Source organism: Peromyscus maniculatus, chromosome 19 (assembly GCF_049852395.1).
Source record: "Peromyscus maniculatus bairdii isolate BWxNUB_F1_BW_parent chromosome 19, HU_Pman_BW_mat_3.1, whole genome shotgun sequence".
Lineage (NCBI taxonomy): Eukaryota > Metazoa > Chordata > Mammalia > Rodentia > Cricetidae > Peromyscus > Peromyscus maniculatus.
The window spans coordinates 1,216,371-1,241,431 of record NC_134870.1 but is presented as its reverse complement, the minus strand read 5'-3'; the positions used below and the strand labels follow the sequence as shown (position 1 = coordinate 1,241,431).

The 25,061-nt window shown below is 40.6% G+C and overlaps 1 protein-coding gene across 1 annotated transcript in view; it reads right to left on the bottom strand.

The window, feature by feature from the left end:
* Greb1l (GREB1 like retinoic acid receptor coactivator) overlaps window positions 1-25,061 on the bottom strand; it is a 263,448-nt gene that overhangs the window by 71,893 nt on the left and 166,494 nt on the right. Inside the window, exons 7-10 of the mRNA XM_015987712.3 lie at window positions 22,883-23,005; window positions 5,666-5,794; window positions 2,123-2,239; window positions 848-967 (exon numbers count right to left, since the gene is read on the bottom strand). Coding sequence (XP_015843198.1) covers window positions 848-967; window positions 2,123-2,239; window positions 5,666-5,794; window positions 22,883-23,005 — 489 coding nt within the window. The remainder of the gene's footprint in view (window positions 1-847; window positions 968-2,122; window positions 2,240-5,665; window positions 5,795-22,882; window positions 23,006-25,061) is intronic.

The following is a 25,061-nucleotide window of genomic DNA, read 5'->3' as shown; positions in this document are numbered from 1 at the left end:
ATACAAATTACAGAAAATTAGAAGAAAAACAGGTAAGAAAACAAATCATCCACAATCATCTCAATGTGGAAAATGACCACAGAGAATTCTGGTGGCTTCTTCTCAGCAATCCTTTGGATTTAGCTTTGTATTTCATCTTTACCATGCCCTAGTGACCAAAGGTGTGGTTTTCCATTACATAAAGCTGAAAACAGAAACATGTGACAGAGATACTCATTATTAATCATTTCTATCTGGAAGCAACTGTGGTAACATATTGCCATAGCTCTTTGCATACATGAGGTTTCTATCAGTCTTTAAAACTATTTAAGCAGATTAAAAAGTGTGTAAAGACCCCTGTGTAGTTCTTGGGGTTGGAACACTTGTTACTGTCAACTTAGTAGATCAGGTAGACAAATGTTTGGACACTTAGCTGTGGACACCTTCGGACACAGTCTAGATAGTATGAGGGAGAGGCAGGTAACTCTTTGTAGCATAGCTACAGACTAAACCATACAGCCAAAGTAATCAAGAAGTGTCAGACAAAGAACACATCACAGAAGGCCCACCCTGACACCATTGCTGACAAAGCAAGTCCCTGTGGTGATTGTTAGCGTCAGACCTTATGCAACAAATGACTTATCAATTACATGGTTAAAACTAAGATCAGTTGAAATAGTACACGAACTTATAGGGAAGGACCACATTATGGAGACAAAATAATAACTACTGTCAATACTCTTACATAATACTACTAATCACAATGATTGATTGAGGGCATTTGTCTTCAAACGGTAAGGGCAGGAGCAGAATTTTTCTCTGCTAATTAAAGAGAAACGTTTAAACACATCTTCAGTCAAACTCTCACCGGTTCTTGAAAGAGGGCGAACTGTAGGAACAGGTACAACCAGAGCAGGCTGGGAGACGGGGGACCCCGGGTACCATCCCCGGTGGCGTTTCTTTGGTGGGCCAGAAATGAACATGTTAGCTGAAAACAAAAGGAAACAGCTTTGTCCTCAGCAATGGGGAAGAAAGAAAGAATACCAAGAGATCACAAGGCCTTTCCTTTGATCTACTCAGAGGGTCTGAGTCGCTGTCCTATGGGCAATGACAGAGTTAGAGAAAGTCACGCTATCAATCCGACACCACATGAACAATCGTAACCACATGCTGCTTTACACTTGACAATTTTAAACAGATTATTTAATTTGATTCTATTGACATCTCTGTTAAGTTATGGACAAGTCTACCTGGTAAATGGAGAAAAAGTATCTCGTGTCAAATAAATCTTTTCAAATAGAGTTCTGTACTTTGGTAAGTAACAGACAAATGTGAGTTTTTAAGATTCTTCGCTATAATTTTTATTAAATACTGATTTCCCAGTTAGGTTTAACCACATAGAATCACCAAGACATTTAACAGTTACTGTTTACATCAATCATAAACTTTTAAAATGTTGTGTTTTAAGCAAAGGGAAGGCTCTACAGTATGTGTTCAGATAATTAATTGTTCAAAAATCTGTGGCACTGGGCTAAAGGGATGGTTCAGTTGGTAAAGTGTCACACAAACGTGAGGTCCGAGAACAATCTTCAGAATGCATGTAAAAAAGCCAAGCACAGAGGCACATGGCTTTAAAATCACTGCTGTGCAGACCGGAGGATCCTGGGGATTACTGAATAGCCAGTCTACCCAGTCTATGGACTCTGGGTTCAGTAAGAGACCCTGTCTCAAAGAATAATGTGTAGAGCTATAGGGGAAGACAACTAGTATAGATAGACCTCTGGTCTCCACACACAAGTACATATGCACATAGCCCTCATATCTCTCTCTCTCTCTCTCTCTCCCTCTCTCTCTCTCTCTCTCTCTCTCTCCCTCTCCCTCTCCCTCTCCCTCCCCCTCCCTCTCTCTCTCTCTCCCTCCCTCCCTCTCCCTCCTTCTCTCTCTCTCCCTCCCTCCCTCTCCCTCCCTCTCCCTCCCTCTCTCTCCCTCTCCCTCTCTCTCTCTCACACACACACACACTACACACACACACATACACACACTACACACACACACTACACACACACACACTACACACACACACACATACACACACTACACACACACACACACACACACACACACACACACACACACACTGTACCTTGGTCTATGGATGTGTAGCTAGGTCTTGGTGACAAAGAGTAGTTCCCAGGGCGGGATGGAGTGGAACTGGATGTGCCACTCTTCCCTCCATGGCTAGTGGTCCCATTTGCTGCTTCTGTAGAACAGAAAAGCAGCAGTTCAGAACAGAGGTTTGGAGGACACTGTGAAGCAGCAGACATCTGGTAAACATCACACTTGAGGATTCAGGGAAACTTCATAGACGGGACTCAGCCTAGTTACATAAAACCAACTACAACTATCAGAGCAATTACCTTCATTAAACTTAACTGTCAGGCATGTCAGTGACTAGAATAAATTAAAAAAGTAGAAGTGCCCAGGAATAATTTACCCTAAGAAATCTTTTAGAATTCTTTTTGAAGTCTTTGGAGAGAGTAGGTAAATAAAAGGGAAAACTTAATAGAATTTTAACACTACTTCATGGAAAATTTCAAACACAAAAGGAGAGAGAACAGTGCAATGCATATTTATATACCCACTGCCCAGGTCCTGTGTTTATCTCCTCATGCAGTCTATCTTGCTCATCATACTCTGACCTGCTTTCCCAGCGCAGATACACAGTGTTCTGGTTAGTTGGAAGTAACTGAACCATCTATAATTTCATTAATAAGCACTTCTACAGATATTGCTAAAAGAATTTTTAAAATATATTTGCAATAAAATTATTATACTTAAAATCAACAGTGATTAATAATTTAATATCAAAATTTCCCATGAGAAAATTCTAAATTTTCTCAGTTACCTCAGAAATAGCTTAAAGAAATGGCTTGTTCAAACTGGAATTGAAAAAAGAACTATATGTTTGAACTTAGGTGGCATATGCTTTAGGCTTTTTTTTTTAAATAAAAGATTTACTTTTATTATTTTTAATTTTTTTTGTGTGTGTGTGTTCCTGCATGTAGTGCTTATGTCCAAAGAGAGGCTAGAGACCCTGGAGCTGAAGTTACAGGCAGTTGTGAGCCACCTGATATGGGTGCTGGGAACTGAACTCAGGTCCTCTGAAAAAGTAGTATAGTCTCTTAACCACTGAGTCATTTCTCCAGCCATTTTAGTTTCCTTTAATCTAAAAAAGGTAATTTCTTTTCTTTTAAAAAATATTTCTTGTGATTACTTTTTCTTTTGAAAAACCTTGAAGAATTTGCTGACTTAATGTTCCTAGTGTCATTGAACATCCTTGTGTCCACTGTATTTCCAATGAACTAATTGTCAGAGGCCTGGTCAAATTCATTCTCTCTCTCTCTCTCTCTCTCTCTTTCTTTTTTGCAAAAGACTCTCAAAGACAGCTGTAAATATTCACCAGGAGGCAGAGAGGATGTTAGGATGTGAGGATGTGGAAGGTTTCTCTCTTCTGAGGATGTTAGGGATGATTAGTGGGGATTCATAATTTGTCAGCCTCTTTTTATTTTTAAAATTTCATTTTTAGTTCCAGGTGCAGTGGAACTCTCCTTTAATCCTAGCACTCAGGAGACAGAGGCAGGTGGATCTCTGTGAGTTTGAGACCAGCCTGGTCTACAAATCCAGTTCTAGGACAGCTAGGGCACACAGAGAAATACTGCCTCGGGAAAAAAAAAATAATAAGTAATCAAATAAATTTTCATTTTCATTTTAATTATGTGTGTCTGTGTGTGGGTTTGTGGATATGCATGTGGTAACCACAGAGTCTAGAAGAAGCAATCAGATCCCCTGGTCTCCTCAGTTAGGAGTTGCTGGAAGTAGGTACTGGGAATCAAACTCCCATCCTTTGTCAGAAGCATCATGCATTCCTTTTCTTTTTGTTTTTTTGAGACAGGGTTTCTCTGTATAGTCCTGGCTATCCTGAAACTAGCTCTGTAGACCAGGCTGGCCTCAAAGTCACAGAGATCCACCTGCCTCTGCCTCCCGAGTGCTGAAATTAAAGATGTGTGCCACCATTGCCCAGCTTGCAGCATACATTCTTAACTGCTGAGCATAATTCTTGCATTATGGAGTCAACTGGATGATTTTAGTAACTGCCTTGATTACTGATCTATTACTTCATTAATTTTTTTCACCATTGTGAAAACTCAACTTTAGTTTGTTCATATCTGAAATCTAACTAGGAGATAAATACTGTAAGAGTTGCTGGGCTGGAGCAAAAAGCAAAGTGGGTTTTGTAAACTGTGATGTCTAACTTTTGGAACATGTCCCAAAATGACAGGCTCTCTGTCTTACCATTTCTTCTTAAGCACTGGCTTTCTCTAGGATTCCATCCTTCATTCATAGCCTGCCTCATCATGTATCTTTCGTGGCTAATATTAACTGTGGTGGTTTTACCAACATGTCCTAGCACCGCTCTATAACATCCATCAATAATTGGGTGATGAACGGTTCCACTTACTCAGAATCCACGTGTCCATGTGATCTCCTAGATAGGCTGCTCCCCCTCCCACAGTCCCTGTCTCAGGTGATGGCATTATTAGCCCAGAAAGATAGGTGTCGGCCAAGGCACCTTCTCTTTCAGGCCCACAGTGATCTGTCAGATCCATCTGATTTCATTTCCTGAGTAGCTCTCCATTGTTTCTGCCTTTCTCCAACCTGTTATCACTCTGGCTAAGGACCTCAGCACCTCCCACTTGAACTAACAAAATGACCTCAGAGAAGTATTCCTACCTCTTGTCTCTCACATGTTACTGCCAAAAACATCTGGTTCAAATTCAAACCAAAATAGGTCGGTTCTATGCTCCATAAATTTAGGGTAAAATCTATGCTCCTCAGTCTGCCTTCCTGTGACTGCCTCCTGTCACTTTGAGATATACATTTTATGTTTCAAGTCTAAAATATAAGAAAGTTCTCACATGTCTTATAATTTTTCCTCCTTTCCTTCTCCCAGGACCCCTCTCTCTTGTTTGTTTCTTATTTATTTGTTGTTTGTTTTTCAAGACAGAGTTTCTCTGTGTAGCCCTGACTGTCCTCACTCTGTAGACTAGGCTGACCTTGAACTCACAGAGATCCACCTGCCTCTGCCTCCCGAATGCTGGGATTAGAGGTGTGCATCACCACACCAGCTCCCGGGTTCTTTCTGTCATGCGTTTCTGCTGTCACTGGAATATGAACTGTCTTTACCTCATTCCTTTGGACAGTACCTACATTCTCATTTTAAGACCAATCTCCTGTCAGGATCCACCCGTCATTCCTGAAATGCTGGCTATAGCATCTCGAAAAGATCTTCTTGTAAGTCTGTCACCTTCCCTGGATTATGAGACATTTGGGGTCAGGCATTACTTGTTTTTATAACCTCAGGTGCTAGTCACAGCTGGAGTATAAGAAATATTTGTTGAGAGGAACCAAATTCTACTCCTCTGTGCTCTAAATGTCATTTTGACCCCTCTGGTTGGAACACAGAGAGCAAAGCTTTGTCCAATATTGCATTATTTTAGGCAGTCCCATGGCTGTCTTCGACTGGCAGGTAGAAGGGGTGTCTGTTTTCAAATACTAATTTGTCAATTAAATTTCACATAAGTCATTTGGTATTTACAAAAGAAAAAGGAAGGAAGGAAAACATCACCTGCAACCAAAGTCTTCCCTGCAGCCTGCAAAGATAAAGGCAGTGGTTTCACAACATTCTTGTTCCGGGTCAGGTCCTGAGCGCCACTGAAATTGATTGCAGAATTAGCTGGACTGAGAACCGGCGAATCTTTAAAATGAGAGAGGTTGTTTAAATTAGCAAGCATTTATTTATGCAGGAAGAAAGTTAATTTGGCATGGGTGAGCTGAGGAAAAGCAGAAGGGAGGGTTTAGCTTCTTGGAACTATTCAGATGTTTTAGAAAGGTCAATTTCTATTCATTCGGATTTAATTTTTTTTTTTTTTTTTTTTTTTTTTTGGTTTTTCGAGACAGGGTTTCTCTATGTAGCTTTGCGCCTTTCCTGGAACTCGCTTTGGAGACCAGGCTGGCCTCGAACTCACAGAGATCCACCTGGCTCTGCCTCCCAAGTGCTGGGATTAAAGGCGTGCGCCACCACCGCCCGGCAGATTTAATTATTTTTTATTTAACGAACATGCACTAAGAGTTAGGTGTTAGGTGCTACTGTAAGTGCTCCAAATATATTAATTCACTCGATCCATGTAATATACTTTAGTACTTTAGGTCACGGAAGTTGGTCAAACTCAGACGACCTGTCATTGGTCCATATCCAAATTATGTCTACAGCTCCTTCAAAAACACATTTTAATGAGATACATCTATTCAGATAAGTTTCTTGTGTGTGTGTGTACATGCTTGTGCTTGTATGCAGTCATATGTGTATGAATACATATGTGCAGAAGTACATATGTGCACATGTGTACACGCATGTGTAGAAGGCAGAAGTCATGTCAGGCATCTACCTCAATTGCTCTCCACTCTAGTTTTTGAGACAGGGTTTCACTGAACCAGGAGCTCACTGATTTGGCAAAAACAGTTGGCTAGTGAGCCTCAGATATCCTCCTGTCTGATTTCCCAGCACTGATCGACAAGCACTGTGGTGTTTGCCTGTAATCCACGTATGTGAGAGGATGGCACACAAGAATTGCAAGTTCAAGGTCAGCCTGGGATAGATGGTAACACACACACACACACACACACACATACACACACACACACACACACACAAAAAAAGGGGGGGGGGCGGGCTTCCCTGCTGCCTAGCTTTCAGTATCAGAAGGTGCTAAGCCAGCTGCTGAGGGAGAAATGCATCAGCCATTTCTCTAGCTGTGATGACCACATGATGGGCTGTGCCATGGGTGCAATAGCAACATGAATGTTACGGGATAAGCAATGGCTTTCTGAGTGGCTTTAAGGCCGGCTCCCTAGGAAGGAAGTGCATGGGCCTGCAAGCCCGACAAAGAGCCATAGCTAGGGAGCTCACAGGCCCTGAGTGGGAACCTGCTCCCCTCTGTGTCTCTCTGCTCATAGATCCATGGAGCTCTCAGTCCTCTTTGTGCAGTGGATGGTGGTTAACACAGAAACTCACAACTGGACAAAAATGGATGCCTATTCCCCATTCTCTCCCCAAGGCTCAGGGAATACCATGGAAGAAGACTACAGGCATGAGGGGCTGGGCAGGCCTGGGGTAGGGGTGAGGGCTGCCTTCTAGATATGGCAGGACCTGCCTACAATCATCATGGATGGAGAGGGGTGAGCTCCCGCCTCTAGCTGAGGAACTATAGGCAACTGATGGCTGCTAGGGGAGGGAGAGTCCGTTTCTTTAAGGGTGCGGTCACGGGTAGGTCTACCACTTACGGAGGACAGCCATGAGTATAGAGACAGAGCAAATTGGACTCAGTGAGTTATTAAAAAAAAAATAAAAAGAGGATGTGAAGTTGGGAGGAACCAGTGGGGTAAGGAGTGTACCAACGGGAGGTAAGGGGAAGGGCGGAGGATGAATATGATCCAAACGCATTATAAGTATATACTAAATTCTCAGAGAGTAAATGAAAAGATCACATTTTAAAAGGGTGTGGGAGCAGAGGGATGGCCCAGTGGATACACAGAACGGTGACAAGCATGGTTTCCACCTGGGTTCAGATCTCCAGCACACATGTAAAAAAGCTGAACTTGTTAGCATGCACACAATAAAATATAGCAAATTGTTATAAATGATGTACTATCTAAATTTGTTGGTTATATTTAGTATAATCATTCAGTATTAAATTCTGTTTATAAAAGTATTAAAATTATAACTATGAATAAACTGTACAAAAGAAGTAAAAGCTTATACTATGAAATGTTAAAGAAAACTAAGTAACTGGGTGGTGGCGGTGCACGGCTTTAATCCCAGCACTTGAGAGGCAGAGACAGGTGGATCTCTGCGAGTTCAAGGCCAGCCTGGTCTACAGAGTGAGTTCCAGGATAGCCTGGGCAGTTACACAGAGAAAATTTGTCTCAAAAAACAAAAACAAAAACTAGTAAATGGGAAGATACCATGTGCTCACAGACCAAAAGACTTAGCAATGATAAGATGGCCCAAGTATTCTGAAGGTTTCCTGAAAGCTGCACCAATATTCCAACCCACTTCTTCCTACAAATTGGCAAGCCAATCCTAACATTCACATGGAAACACAAGGGACTCAAGGAAACCAAAATAATTTCTAAAAAGAATAGCAATGCTAGAAAACTTACTCTTCCTGTGTCAGAACCTCATACAACATGATACATGTGGTATTGGCACAGGATACACACAGATAAGAAAATCCCATTTAAAGTCTTCATATAAACCCTTTGATTTTTATGATCAATTGAATGTGTTAGGAAAATTCACTGGATAAGAAAACAATTTTTTTTTCCAGCCATTAGTTTGGGGATAACTAGTTAGCCTATACAATGGTCCTCAACTGCCATACCACACATAAAAATGAACTTAAAATGTATTTAAGTGTAATGGCTAGGATCTCTGTGAGTTCCAGGCCTACTAGGGTGGCATAGTGAGACCCTATCTCTAAAAATATATAATAGCTACATGTAATAGCTAAAGCTCTAACACTCTCTCAAAACACAGAAGTGGTGCTCATGACCTTGAATTAGGCAATGGTTTTTTAGGTATGAGCCAAGACCATAAGTGACAAAAGAAAACATCGAAACTGAAGTAAAACTTTGTGCTTCAAAGAACAGAATCATAGAGTGAAAGAGCTGGGTGTGGTGGTGCACATCTTTAGTCTCAGCACCCTGGAGAAGGCAGAGGAAGGGAGGGAGGGAGAGAGAGAGGGAGGAAGGGAGAGAAAGAGACAGAGAGAGACAGACAGACAGAGACAGAGACACAGAGACAGAGACACCGAGACAGAGAGAATATCTGCAGAATGGAAGAAAACCTTTGCAAAAGATTTATGCCCCAAATATGTAAAGTCCTCATAAGTCTATAAAAAAAAATAAGCAGCCAGCTAAAAAGGGGCCAAATGAATTATATATGCATTTCTTAAAATACTCATATAGTCAATAAGCATATGAAAAACTGCTAAGCCAGGTGGTGGTGGTGGCGGCGGCGGCGGCGGCGGCGGCAGTGGTGCACGCCTTTAATCCCAGCACTTGGGAGACAGAGGCAGGTGGATCTCTGATTTTGAGGCCTGTCAGTCAGGTCTACAGAGCAAGTTCTAGGACAGCTAGAGCTACACAGAGAAACCCTGTCCTGAAAAAAAAAAACAATAAACAAGACAAAACAAAAACAAAAGAAGAAAGAAAAACTGCTAAACACAATTAGAAACTAGAGGAATGCAAATCAAAGCTACAGTGAGCTACTACTTCATCTGAGAATGCTGTAATAAAAGGTGAAGGAAACAGCACCGGCAAGGGCCTGGGAACACTGGCCATTGCGTGTCAAAGCACAGAATGGGGCAGCCTTATTGGCAATGGTTCCTCCATTGCAGTGTTAATGTAAGACCCAGAACTCTTCCAGGCATGAAATGAAAGAGAAATGAAAACACATGTCTATACAAAGAAACTGCCCATCTATGTTCACAGCAGAATTATCTTCATTTCATTGGTTGACTGACTGTTGGCTGGAAATTGAACATGCTGTCCATAAAGCCCTCCAGTAGGCCCCACTGATATCCCTCTAAGTCTCCACATTACCAACCAATTGATAAATGAATGAACAAATTTCAGTTTGTTTAGACAACAGAATGGTACTCATCAGGGGAAGGAATGATGACTGGCATTTGCTATAAATGAGTCATACGAAGGAAGCTGGTTGGTAAATGTCAATAAAATACCCAGAGTCAACAACCAACAGAAACAGAAGGCAGACTCTGGGCTGCTCGTGGGTGAGGAGGGGTTAAGTAAGGACTGTGAGGGATCTTCTCAGGTTGCTGAGACACTTTACCAGGCACAGTAGTGCACTGAGGCAGGAGGACCAAGGCTTTCCTGAGATTTATGTGAGATCATGTATTGACTTACAAACTTTTAATGGCTGAGTTGTATATGAATTACACCTCAATATCAATGAAACCATTATTCAAAAATGCTGCAAGTACAACCTCAATATAAATAAATCTTAAAAAAATGCTGTGAGTAAAATTATAAGGCAAATGAAACCCATATAAGTGATAGCATGGTCAACAGAATCCAGAAAGAAAATAGCTTCTCCTTGTTGCCCTGCATCTTACCGGTCACCTTTCATGCAAGGGCTTCAGTGGACAGTGCCCTGTGAACTCATTCTTTTGGAGAAGTTCACATTTCAAGTCCTACAAGTTCATATTTGGTTTTTCCAGCTTTTTGTGTCTGGGCCTTCTTCAAGACTATCAAAATTCCTGAACCCTGTAAACCAGTCCAGAAATGTGAGGGAGTATAATGCTTCAGAGGCAGTCCTCAAGTAGTTAACTGCCTCTGTGAATAGAGGCCTCCCATCTTTAGAAGGCAATTCTGGAAGGCCTTCTGCATGCTTCTTAATGAATTTGATAGACTCGGACCTTTCTGGGTTAAAACAATCACATAGAAAACACTCTTATGCTGGCTTACTCCTGCTTCCAGGGATCATTTCCCAAATAAAATACAATATTCAAGTTCTTATCTTAGGTTCTGATTCTATTGGGATCCAAAACCATATCAACAATTTAAAAATAAATAGGCAAAAAATTACAAACAGGTCTTATAGGAAAGTTAAATAGTTTAAGAGATTCAATGTCAATAGTAAGGGGAATGGAAGTCAAAACCACACTCAGATATCACTGTTCCCTATCAGAGCGACACAAATTCAAAGGTTTCTGTAATAAATTGTTAGCACCTGCTGTGGGATGTTCTGTATGGCAAATGTGTTGCTCTGGTTGGTCAATAAATAAAATACTGATTGACCAGTGGCTAGGCAGGAAGTATAGGTAGAACTAACAGAGAGGAGAAAAGAAAGAACAGGAAGGCAGAAGGAGTCACTGCCAGCTGCTGCCAGGACAAGCAGCATGTGAAGATGCCGGTAAGCCACGAGCCACGTGGCAAGGTATAGATTTATGGAAATGGATTAATTTAAGCTATAAGAACAGTTAGCAAGAAGCCTGCCATGGCCATACAGTTTGTAAGCAATATAAGTCTCTGTGTTTACTTGGTTGGGCCTGAGTGGCTGTGGGACAGGCGGGTGACAACGATTTGTCCTGACTGTGGGCAAGGCAGGAAAACTCTAGGTACAAGCACCTGTGTAAATATAAACTGCCATGATACACTGGTTCAACCTGCCTGGAGACTAGATCTATGGAAATTATAGATGAGTACATATTTATATTTAGCCCAGCAATTCCTGGACATGGATACACAAGTGATATGTGTTGATGTTACTCATTGCTGAATTATTAGGAAACAATGTAGAGCTCTCCAGTCCTGGATCAGGCTAAATAATGATGGTACATCTGGGGAGCCTGCAAATACACAGCACCAGTGAGGAAGCTCTCTACCTGGAAAGACCTCTTAGACACAGCAACATGGAAGTCAGAGATGCAGGCAGTGTGCAAAACCTGCTGCCTTTGGAGCAAGCAAGCTATATCAGGAAGAATCCGCATTTGTGCTTGATTAAATAGATGAAAGGAACGTCTAGAAAGATGTCTTACTCCTTTTGTGTCGGTGTGAACAAGCACCTGGCAGAAGCAACTCTCAGAGAGAAAGGCTGATCTTGCCTCATGGTCCCAGTCCATCATGCTCAAGATGTAACAGGTGTATAAGGAATGAATTTCAGTGATTCTCTGCTTGCAGACAGGCATGTAGAAACCAGGTAGTATGGAAGAGAAACTTACTCTACACATATGAACACATCATATATGTACACATGTATAAACACATGCACACAGGTATCTTAGTTAGGGTTTCTATTGCTGTGATGAAACACCATGACCAAAGACCAAAGCAAGTAGGGGAGGAAAGGGTTTATTCACCAAAGGTGACCCCAACCATAAAGTTGTTTTCATTGCTACTTCATAACTGTAATTTTGCAACTGTTATGAATTATAATGTAAATATCTGATATGCACAATATTTGACATGCGACCCCTGTGAAAGGGTCATTGGACTCAAAGAGGTCAAGACCCACAGGTTGAGAACCACTGATCTAGATCATCTTTCGAAATGATACAATAAAAATAAGTAAGCATTTCAGTATGAACTATTAAATATTTTCAAAATGCTAGGTACTTGACCCTGAGATATAATGTTAAAAAATACAAAGACATAAATTCTACCCCTAAGTTGTTTACAGCAAAAAAAAAAAAAAAAAAAAAAAAAAAAAAAAAAAAAAGGAAAGAGGCCACATGGTCTCAGTCTCTGGTAAGGGGTGGGCAGATATGCTAGCCAACATATAACCACATTCAAGGAAGGTCCCTGGGCAGGGAAGGACATTTGGCACACAGAGGAACAAATTTCAAGCAGGTTGGGAGAAGCCAAATGATGCTTTCTCACACAAACTGTTTTCTAGACAGCTGTCAAGAGGGGCAGAGGAGTCCAGTGCGCAGGGGTCTGGAAGCAAAGCCCTGAGTCTGTGAGTAAGGAGGCCTCAGTCAGACGAAGCATATCATGACCAAGACACCATCAGATCCCTGTAGAGGAGGCAAAGCAAGGAGGTCAAGAAGAACAGGAGGGAGACAGACAGCCCAGCACTAGGAGGCAGAGGCAGGCCGATCTCAAGGCCAGTTCAAGGCCAGCCTGGTCTACAGAGCAAGATCCAGGACAGCCAGGGCTACAGAGAGAAACCCTGTCTAGAACTTCCAGCCCCTCAAAAAGAAGTACAGGAAGGACACATGCAGGTCTGCTCAGGGTTGCTGTAGCCTCCTTACATTTTTTATTGCTTGCATATGGTGTGTGTGTGTGTGTGTGTGTGTGTGTGTGTGTGTGTGTGTGTGTGTAACCCACGGGTGTTTAGGAGGAGGGGTTGCACATACAGTATAATGCACATACGGAAGTCAAGGACAACCTTGGATGTCAGTCTTCATCTTCCATTTGGTTTTGAGACAGGGTCTCTCATTGTTCACAGGTGTGTATGCCAGGCTAGCTGGCCTTTCTTGTCTCTACCTCATCTTCCCACAGGGGTATAAGGATTACAGATATATGTGTTACTCCACCTGGCTTTTACATCGGGCTCTGGGATGCAAAGCTGGGTCTTCACACATGCTCAGTAAATTTTTTTTTAACCTATTGAGCCCTTCCCCAATCTACATTTTAGAGAACATCATCCCGGGAAGTTTAGACTACAGCATCCTTGTGATAGGACAGCAACAGCCTCCCTGTACTCACAGCGTGGACTCCCCACCATCGTGTTCTGTCTCATCACAAGCCCCAAGCAGTAGTCCACTGGCCATAGACTGTAAATTCTGAAGTTATAAGCCAAAAGAAACCTTTGCTCTCTTTAAACTGATTATCTTAGGTATTTGTTACTGCGATTAACAGTGGAAAGACGATTAACACAACCACTGTCAGCAAGCAGTAGCCTCCTTCCTCCCCTTCCCCATCCCATCTCCTTCCCTCTGCTTATACTCAGTGTGCCTTGCATGCAACCCTGAATGGTTTAGGTCTGTCATTTTTCTAACAAAACAACATTGACAGAATCTTTTATGAATGACTTTTGTTCATTCATCTTACCTGTGAGACTCAGGTATGGTCTCTGATATAGGGAGTGGTTTTTTCACTCTTGGTATCACATATATTTCCTTACATAAATACCTTCAGTTCTCTCCTCCTTCATATTGCTGTTGAACACTTGGGTTGCTCCCAGTTTAGTCACTTGTGAGGAATACTTGTGAAGAAGTCACGTACATATCTCTTGCAAGAATTTCTTCAGGGAATAGCTAGATTATAGAATGCACGTTCTACTCTACTACTCACAAGTTACTTGCAAAGTGGTACCATTGACTAACATTTTTTATTTTAGATATTCTAAATACTGGAAACTTTTGCTTGTGTGGTACCAGCTTGTCTGTATGTGCACCATGTGCATGTAGGTGCCTGTAGGAACCAGACAAGGGGCCAGACTCCCTGGAAACGGGAGTAATGGGTGGTTGTTAGCTACCTGCCTCCAGGTGTTGGGAACTGTACCTGGATCCTCTGCAAGATTAGTACGTACTCTTAACTTCTGAGCCTTCTCTCCAATCCCATAATTAAGCTTTTATCTACAATGTTTTTTTCTGGTGTTTGAAAATTTGCCAACATTTTACTATTGGCATACTTCAAATTTAATAGATGTATAATGGTTTCTCCTATTTCCTTTTTCTTTCTTTTCCTTTCTTTCTCTCCCCTCCCTCCCTCCCTCCCTCCCTCCCTCCCTCCCTCCCTCCCTCCCTCCCTCCCTTCCTTTCTTTCCTTTTTTTCTCCACCCTCCCTCTTTGAGACAGGGTTTCTCTGTGTAATTCTGGCTGTCCTGGAACTTGTTTTGTAGACCATACTGGTCTTGAACTCAGACATCCGCCTGCCTCTGCCTTCCAAGTGCTGGGATTAAGAGTGTATGCCACCATGCCCAGCAGCTTCTCCTATTTTTAATATAGTATTCTTAATTACTGCACTAGGTAGTTATCTTTCCATGTATTTGTTAACTATTCAGGTTTCTTGTTTTATAAGGTGTATATTAATATAATTTCTCATATCTTTATATTGATTTGTCTTTTTCTTATTAATTCACAGTGTCATTTTCCCTTAGAACTAGCTCTCTATTAATTTTGTATATTCCTGTTGCTTCCTATTTTATGGATTTTGTTTTTACTTTTCTTCTGGTGCTTTTTTTGTACAGTGGCTCACAGAGAGGAAAATCCCATTTCATAGCCAATATCTCTAATTCTAATAACAGGGATGAGTTCGTTAAACAAAAAGACACAGTACCCCTGAGTATTCATGTGAATGTTTCAGTTATTTATTTAAAATCAGAAGGGAAAAATAGAAGAAAATGCTTCAGTTTATTGTGAGGTTGGAAATCAAATCCAGGACCCCATACATGTAAGGCAAGTGATATATGACTGAGTTACATTCCTAACTAAGAAAGTGCTTTGATGTATGATTTTAACATATTCATTTTTATCCCAAATCATACAACATAATCACAGTATTTTTCTATAGAGAAATGACCTATAGAGACAAAAATTGAGCCATCCCACAAAATCATACAATAGCACTTCTGACAATTTTCTTTAAAGCCATTGTATTACTGGTCTTGGCAGGCCTTAAGTAGCTCATCTTTGGCCTAATAGTGGATAAATAAATCCTTTTTATTTGGAAAAATGGTACATACCAATAAAACAATACTCTCCCAGGGCCAATATAAGATTTAAATAAAAATGATATTTAAATAATCTGTATTTCATACAACTTTCAGGTATTGGAATAAGCAGAAAAGTGAAATGAGAAATTTGGAGATTTGGGTGAAGAGGCAACTGTAGTGAGAGCTCAGAGGACCAGACACTGAAATGTGGGCAGTAGAGACTGTGCTGATAAAGCTTAAAATTGAAAGAAGGTTTCTGTTGGAAATTACTAAAGGCCACATGTACTACATTCTGGCAAAAAGTTTGTCTACATTTTCTGCATGTTTTAAAACTGAAAGGCTGAGTTTAAAGGTGACAGATTTCTCAATTTGGCAAGGAAATTTCAAGAAGGATTAGCATTCAGGCTGTGGTATGGTTACTGCCAGCAGCTTTTAGTCAGACCTAAAGTGAGAATTAAGAACAAAAAGCAGAGAAGAGCTTTTGAAAGCCTGTAGTCTGGGAATAAAGGAACAAACTGAAGGCTATAGACAAGAAAAGCATGTGTGTGTGTGTATGTGTGTGTGTGTGTGTGTGTGTGTAAGCATGTGTGTATGTACACGTGTGTGTTTGTGTGTGTACATATGTGTGTGAGTGTTTGCATATGTGTGTGTATGTGCGTGTGTGAGTGCGTGTATTTTAAAAAGAGATTAGTGCCATTAAAGAGATGCCAAGCATCTAATACCACAGAAACAAGGAAGGTGCTTTAAGTGTATCTCAGGAATCAGCCACAGCCTTGCTGTGGATGTTGCTTTATATGCTGTGAATGTGTTGCTCTGATTTGGTTGATAAATAAAATGCTGATTGGCCAGTAGCCAGGCAGGAAGTATAGTATAGGCAGGATAAGGAGAGAGGAGAATTTTAGAAACAGGAAGGTTGAGTCAGGAGTCGTCAGCAAGATACAGAGGAAGCAAGATGTGAAGGCAGAACTGAGAAAAGGTACCAAGCCATGTGGCTAAACATAAATAAGAATTATGGGTTAATTTAAGTGTAAGATCTAGCTAGAAAGAAGCCTGAGCAATTAGGCTATTAATATAAGCCTCTGTGTGTTTATTTGGGTCTGAGAGGCTGCAGGCCCGGGTGGGACTGGAGAGCTACATACCCTACCACCACAGGCTCCAAAGTATAGAATTACAAACTCACTTAAAAGACTCATTTGTGAAGAAATTGCTTCCAGGAAGCCCTGCTCCCAGAGGGCTTCCCAGGGAAGTGTTTTTCTGGATTTTGTTGCCCAGGTACCCAGAGGCCACTGTTACCATGATTCAAGGGGTCCAGCTACCTACTACTTAAGCTAGTGGCAACTTTGTCATCCATATAGTACTGTTTGTTTAGGCATAAAGAATGCAAGGGTTACCGGGGTCATAATAATTTCTACTAAGATTCCAGAGAAAAGCCTGTGGGTCTGGGCACTGGGTAGCAGTGTTGGATCCCCTGCATGGATCTTCTGAGATGATGACATATAAAGCTATCAGGGTAAAAATTCCTGGCTGCAATAGAAACAACAGAATTTTAGAAATGCCAAACACAAAGAATATATGCTAAAAGCTGAAAGCATCAAGTAGATCCAGTCCACCAGAGAAGCCATGTGGTCTGCAAACACCAATGCCATAGGGCAGGGTTGCACAGACCTGTTGGAGCCGACATGGAGCTGCAGGCTCCAGTGTTTGCCCCACTGTATTTAAGTCTTTCTTTGGCCCTGTTCTTCCCCTTTAGAATAGGAATGTTCTCTCTGTGCCACTGAATATTAAAAGCATGTAATTTATTTTTATGTTAGGGGGCCCATGGCAGATCAGCTTGAATTACAATAGGGACTTTAGACTTATACTTCAGAAAAACATTAGAATTGATGCTTATGGGGACTTATGAACTGCACAAAAAGCATTTTATACTAAGAGATGGCCATGAACCTCTTGTGGGGAGAGGCCAGTGGCAGTATTTTAGGACTTGAATTTGAAATGTCCCCAATGGGTTCATGGCTTGTGGTTCCCCAGTTGGTGGCACTATTTGAGGGAGGCATGGGAACTTTGGGAAGAGAGACTTGAGTAGAGGAAATAGGTCACACTCTCTGTTTCCTGCCTGACCATGCAATAAACAGATCTCTTTGCCTACACATTCCTGCTGCTGTGAGAGTGTCTAACCATGAGGCCATCAATCATAGACCAAACCCTTAGGCCATGAGCCAAAATAAACCATTCTTTCCTTAAATAAAATGGTCTGGAGCAACCGGAAAGCCACATATAGAAAGATCAGCTTAGAATCTCACCTCATACCATGCACAAAAATTAACTCAAAATGTCTCTTTGACTGAACTGCAAGAGTTATAACCATGAAGTTTTCAGAAGAAACATGGAAATTTCAAGACTTTAGGTTAGAAAAAGGTTCTTTATCTGTTCTTGAATTCTTGTTCTGATTATAACATGTGTGTTTGGGAAGGCACATGTATATAATGTAGATAACCAAAGACACAGCCACCTCAATGGCAAAATAATCCACTAGGATTGATGACTAGAATACAAATAATCAAATGAAAATGTTGCATGAAAATATGCAGGGGATGAGCTGCAGCAAGCCAGAACTGCCAAAGCTTGACAGGTAGAACTCAAGACAGAGCCACAGAGGTGGTAAATTAATCCCTTCCTCCAATACTGCACCAGGAGTATTCACATTTCAGGCTAAGAAACCTTGACTGCCAGCAGTCCAATTATCTATAGGGAAGTGTATCTTAATCATCAGAAAAACAAGATATACCTAATGTTCACCATGATACCCTAATGCTAACAGGAAATTCTTACAGTCTATTCTAATCAGTCTTTGTCAGGAGCACACATAAATAGATCAGTATGAAAATCTTCAATATGACACCTTATAGAAAAGGATTTTCTTCTAGTAAACTATCTGGACTGCACATAAATCTGCTAACAATGAATTTCATGGTCAAATTACCTCTTACACCCCCACACAGGAATACTGAAATAACATTTGGCCACTTGTGTTTACTGTGAGTCAGTCAGTGACCTTCTCTCTTTCCCTTGCTTATGTCTCCTCATGGCACTGGGGAATCCTTCGCTGAATCTTTGCAAAGGACTGATTTCTTTTTTCATAACAAAAATGTTTTCAAAACATATTTTCTGATATGATTAAGATTATATTAGTGCTTATGACAGTTTAATATTTTTCATTATTTTGGGGGACAACTTGTTATTTATATATCTAGCCTACCTTGTAGTAAAGCTAGCACTGTTTATTGTTTTTAATCTCTTCTATGAGTGGTTTTAAATCATGGGAGTTGTTAGTCAGTATTGGAACCCTGCCTCATAACATCTGATAAGGTTCTTAGAACATAATAAACACTTGATATGTATTTATTGGAATGAAGTAAATGTCAAATTTTAACAATATAGTTTTAATTTTTCATTTTATTATCTCCAAGGTCTAAGGGCAGATAACATACCATAAAACCCATCAAATCACTAAAATAATATTCTAGGACAGCCATGTAGGCATGTTGCTGATGTAATGAAGGCTGGCCTTTCAATGCCAAGAGCCAAATGCCAACTTTTTCTTTCTCAAATACCTTGTGATATGATGTTCTTTCATTTATTTTAGAAAGAGTCTGTCATCTTAGGTAATAGCTCTAGCTTAATATACTGGACAGTTTATTCAGGATAAGGCAGATTTTACTGAATATGGGCATACAGCAAAATACATTCTGCTGAAGTTTGCCTCATTATACTTGTGTTGCTGTTGACATATTCTAATACTCACTTCATTTTGTAAACAGTACAGTTTACTGGCTCATGAGGAGCTCACATAAAATTTGAAAGCAGTATGGTACATAGCTAATGAAGACTCCTCAGTTGTTCGTTTGTTTGTTTTAAACCTGTGGTGGAGCAGACAATGGTAAAGCCCATATGAAGTTTACATGGTAGATGGATAAAATGGTGCAAACAAGGGAAACTGAAAAAAATAATTCATAGACTTTTCTTCTTGCCTAAGATCTAGCTATGGCAATTCTGAGTGATTTTCTCAATCAACAGCTCATCACCCTTCAGCATGGGCCATTTGGTCCTAGCTGAAGTCTTACCCTCATCTCAGGTTCCGACCAGTGCTGCATAATTAAGAGATTTTAGAAAGCTGGCCTACTGGCCAATTTGTTCCCCATCAAATCAACCAGCCATTCTGATGGCCCAGCTTTGACAATGCACTCAAGGTTTCAAGCACTAAGATTTTTATCTAGGGCTACTGTTTTTTTGTTTTTGTTTTTTTTTTGTGTGTGTGTATATACAAATGATAAACGGGCTGAGAAAGAAATCAGAGAAACAATACCCTTTACAATAGCCATAAATAATATAATATATATTGGGATAACTCTAACCAAACAAGTGAAAGACCTGTATGACAAGAATTTTAAGTTTTTGAAGAAAAAAACTGAAGAAAATATCAGAAAATGAAAGATTCCCATGCTCATGGATCGGTAGGATTAACATAGTAAAAATGGCACTCTTACCAAAAGCAATCTACAGATTCAATGCAATCCCCATCAAAATCCCAACACAGTTCTTCACAGACCTTGAAAGAATAATACTCAACTAAATATGGAAAAACAAAAACAAAAACAAAAAACAAACCCAGATAGCTAAAACAATTTTGTATAATAAAGGAACTTCCACAGGTATCACCACCCCTGACTTCAAGCTCTAATATAGAGCTATAAAACAGCTTGGTATTGGCATAAAAACAGACAGGTGGATCAATGGAATCAAATTAAAGACCCTGACATAAATTCACACACTTATAAACACCTAATTTTTGACAAAGAAGCCAAAATTATAAAATGGAAAAAAGAAAGTATCTTCAGCAAATAGTGCTGGCATAACTGGATATCAACATGTAGATGATTGCAAATAGATCCGTATCTATCGCCATGCACCAAAACTCAAGTCCAAGTGGATCAAAGACCTCAACATGAATCCAGTTACATTGAACCTGATAAAAGACAAAGTGGGAAATAGCATTGCATGCATTGGCACAGGAGACCACTTCCTGAATATAATACCAGTAGCACAGACACTAAGAGAAACAATTAATAAATGGGGCCTCCTGAAACTAAAAAAACTTTTGTAAGGTGAAGGATACTGCCAAAAGACAAAACAGCAGCCTATAGAATGGAAAAATACCTTCACCAACCCCACATCTGACAGAGGGTTGATCTCCAAAATATATAAAGAATTCAAGAAACTCGACATCAAAACACCAAATAATCCAATTAAAAATGGGGTACAGATTTAAACAGAGAATTCCCAACAGAAGAATCTCAAAGGGCAGAGATACGCTTAAGAATTGTTCAACAGTCTTAGCTATCAGGGAAATACAAATCAAAATGACTTTGAGATATCATCTTACACCTGTCAGAATGGCTAAAATCAAACACACTAATGACAGCCTATGTTGGAGAGACTGTGGAGTAAGGGGAACTCTCCTCCACTGCTGATGGACGTGCAAACTTGTACAGTCACTTTGGAAATCAGAATGGTGGTTTCTCAGAAAATTGGGACTCAATCTACCTCAAGAGCCAGCTATACCACTCTTGGGCATACACCCAAAGGATCTCAATCATACCACAAGGACACTTGCTCAACTATGCTCATAGCAGTGTCATTCATAATAGCAAGAACCTGCAAACTACCTAGATGCCCCTCAACCAAAGAATGGATAAAGAAAATGTGGTACATTTACACAATGGAGCATTACTCAGCAGTAAAAAACAATGACATCATGAAATTTGCAGGCAAATGGATGGAACTAGTAAATATCATCCTGAGTGAGTTAACCTAAACCCAGAAAGACAAACACAGTATGTACTCACTCAGTAGATATTAGATGTAAAGCAAAGGATAACCAGGCTACAATCTACAGCCCCAGAGAAACCAGGTAACAAAGAGGACCCTAAGAGGGACACATGGATTTCCCTGGGAAGAAGAATAGATGAGATCTCCTGGGTAAACTGGGGGTGGGAGGTTGGCGGGGGAGGGGATGAGGGGATGGGAACAGGAGGGATCAGGTTGGTTGAGTTTGGGGTGAGATGGAGGGGGAGAGCAATGAAAGAGATATCTTGATAGAGGAGGCCATTTTGGGGTTAGGGAGAAACCTGGTACCAGGGAAACTCCCAGGAATTCTCAAGGATGACCCCAGCTAAGACTTCTAGCAATAGTAGAGAGGGTGCCTGAACTGGCCTTCTCATATAATCAGATTGGTGACTACCCTAATTGTCAACAGAGAGCCTTCATCCAGTAACTGATGGAAGCAGATGCAGAGATCCACAGCCAAGCACTGGGCTGAGCTCCAGGAGTTCAGTTGAAGAGAGGGAGGAGGAATCATATGAGCAAGGGGGGTCAAGATCATGACAGGGAAACCCAAGGGACAGCTGACCCGAGCTAGTGGGAGCTCATGGACTCTAGACTGACAGCTGGGGAGCCTGCGTGGTACTGAACTAGGCTCTCTGCATGTGGGTGACAGTTGTGTGGCTTAGTCTGTTTGTGGGGCCCCTGGCAGTGTGACCAGGACTTATTCCAGGTGCATGAACTGGCTTTTTGGAACCTATTCCCCATGCAGGAATGCCTCACCTAGTCTTGATGCAGGGGGAGGAGCTTGGGCCTACCTCAACATGATACATTGCTAACTCCCATAGGGAGTGGATGGGACGGGGATAGACGGGAAGTTGGGGGAAGTAGCATTAAAAACTAGATCCTGGATTCATCTACTGTGATACACAATCCACCCAGGAGCCTTGTTTCATATCCAGCTAGTGTGCTATTATTCTCTTTAGTCAACTCAGGGGTTTTTGTTTGTTCTGTTTCTTGCTTTTCCTTTAGAGGGTCTTGTTTTCTTGATGTCCTCTATCCTCTCTGGCTCTTACACTCTTTTTGCATCCTCTTCCATGGGGTTCCCTGAACTCTGAGGGGAGGTAGTTGCATTGTCTCAGGGTTTAAATGGAAGTCTATCCTAGGATTCTATCATGGGTGTGTCCCAGTATGTGCTACCCCATAGCTGCAGTGTCTGATTCCTGTATGCTCTACTGTCAGAGTCCCTGGCATCTCAGTCTATGCTTAAGCTAAATTTTCTGCCAACTGTCAGTTCCTTTCTCTATCCATTGTCTAACATTGGTAGAACTTTTTTTTTTTTTTAAGATTTACTTATTTATTTTGTATACAGTATTCTGCCTGCACGCCAGAAGAGGGCACCAGATCTCATTACAGATGGTTGTGAGCCACCATGTGGTTGCTGGGAATTGAACTCAGGACCTCTGGAAGAGCAGCTAGTGTTCTTAACCTCTGAGCCATCTCTCCAGCCCATGGTAGGACTATTGAGACCTAAGTCCTGGTTTCCCAGAGACTTATCTATCTCAGTGCAGGGTTCTAATTATAATAGTGACTCAAATAGTATCTTATTAACACTCAAATGGTATTTTATTTAAAAACATCTCACTCAAACCAGCTAAGCAAATTTAAAGATGCTTCCTAAACACACATCTATCCTTGCAATAACACGAAACTCTTTCATACCTGTCTGAGTGAAGCCTGCTTTGTATCCATTAGCTGTTCCGTTTTCTGGAGCCACAGTTGATGATACTGAAGAAATGGCTTTGGTGGAGTGGCAAGCAGCAGAGGACTGTCGGCTTCTGCATTCTAGAAGGGAGCAAAACCACAATATGAAGAGCGAGTTTTAGTTTAACTGGCAATTCCCCATAAGATCCATAAGATCTCTGAAACAAGTTTCTGCTTCTTGAGTGGCACCAGCTTCCTAATTACTGTCTACAACAGCCTGTTCAGGCTGGTGAACAGTTCTTCCTGCGCCAGATGTTATGCTTAAGGCAAAGAACAATCATGATTTTATGGCCCACAGATCAGTTCCCACATGAAAAGTGCCAATAACCAACACAGTCTTGCTAGTTTTTTGGGTATGACAGAGGCTAAAATGTCAATATTTATAAAAAAACATATTGAGCTTTTGGGATACCAGGTAATTTCTTTTTCATAATTAAATGTATAATAGTAACTTTAATCCATCTAGTCTGCTTTCAGACTTTTCCACTCAATCAAACATCAGAGAAATAAAAACTGTATAGATAAAGATAAAAATTAGAAGCAAATTATTATTATTCTCAGTTCTTATTAAAGGAAATATCTAAGTGGTATTCAAAGTGATTATTGCTAATGCAGTGGCAATCTTTGCACTAAGTATCTGAAACTAATGGGGTTCTCATATGACTCTTCTTGTACTATGTACTGACTCAGTGAACACTGTGATAGTCTCTTGGACTTTGAGTTCCAATTAAATTATGCTATTACTAGTCTCAAAAAGTAGCACATGAAATATACATGGTTGTATAACAAGGTTACAAGAGTTCTAAAGAAAGTTCCCATGGGAATGAGACATGTGCAAAGGCTGAAAACAGTTTTCTGAAGCACCCTATGCTGTGACTTTCTGAAAAGTGATTGTATTTTGGTATACAGTTTAACTTCACCTTATGCACATCATATGTATATATGCATATTGATATTATGTGATTTTATATAAATAAAAAACACAATTTCAGCTCCAAAATAAAAACTGCTGTAAGTATGAGGCTACTTTAAAAATGACCAGTGAGGTGCTCAGAGGACAAGGTTCTTACCACCAAGCCTGACACACAAGTTCAGTCCCTGGAACCCACACAGTGAAGGGAGACAACAGATTCTCACAGGTTGATCTCTGGCTTCCACATGTGCTGTGGTGCATTGCACACACACATACATATCATTCTATCAATCAATTAATGTAAAAATGTTATTTTTCACTAGAAAAATGAACTTTCTTAGCACCAAAAAGTTAAGTGTATTTACACAAGCAAAACAAAAGTGAAGGAAAAAAGTTAAAAGACAGAGAGACTATGTTTATCAAGTTTTTAGTCTTTCATTAGGGTTTATGGTATTCAGGAAGACTTTCCAGAGGAAAAGTCTTTAGCCTTTACCAGGATAAAGAGCTATGAATGAAATTCTTGAGGTTCAGTGGTTGTGAGATTAGAACTCTGATAACACTGGCTTGGAACATGCAACATTGTTTCCTGTGGCATTATATAATGCCTCTTCAAATGTAGCCAAGAGTAATTACGGTGGAGGACCCAGAGACAAATGTGCTATTGCAATTCGGATTTATGCTATTCCACAGTCAGGCAAAAATCTTATGTTGGCAAGAAGGGTAAAGATAATTATTCTATGGAGAAAAACTTCTCAGCATCAGAAGAAACTGCTTTAGGACAGCGGCTAAAATCATGGTGATTCCTACCAAGAACATGAGGATATGACTTCCTACAGAGCAGCTGACTAAATTGTTTCGAATTCCAAAGAAACAAAGCTGCCAACTCACTCATGGACTTCCCCACACATCCAGAAGACTGGATTGCTTACTTGGTATGTTTTTAGTAAAATAAAAATAGAAAAATGTAGATTGGTGAGAATTGCTAACAAACTGAAATAAAGCAAAGAACACATTTTACACTCAGGGAAATGAAAAGACACCAGGAGTGCATTTCCCAGCCCCAGAGCTGCATGCTTTCTCTGGAGAGAAATGGAAAGACTTGTATTTCCTACACTCAAATGCTTCAGTTAATTATAACAAGGGACAAGTCAAACAACCTCCCAAAGGGCTTCACATTTTTGAACAACCTTTTGAACTTGAGCTATTTATCTATCCCACACCTGT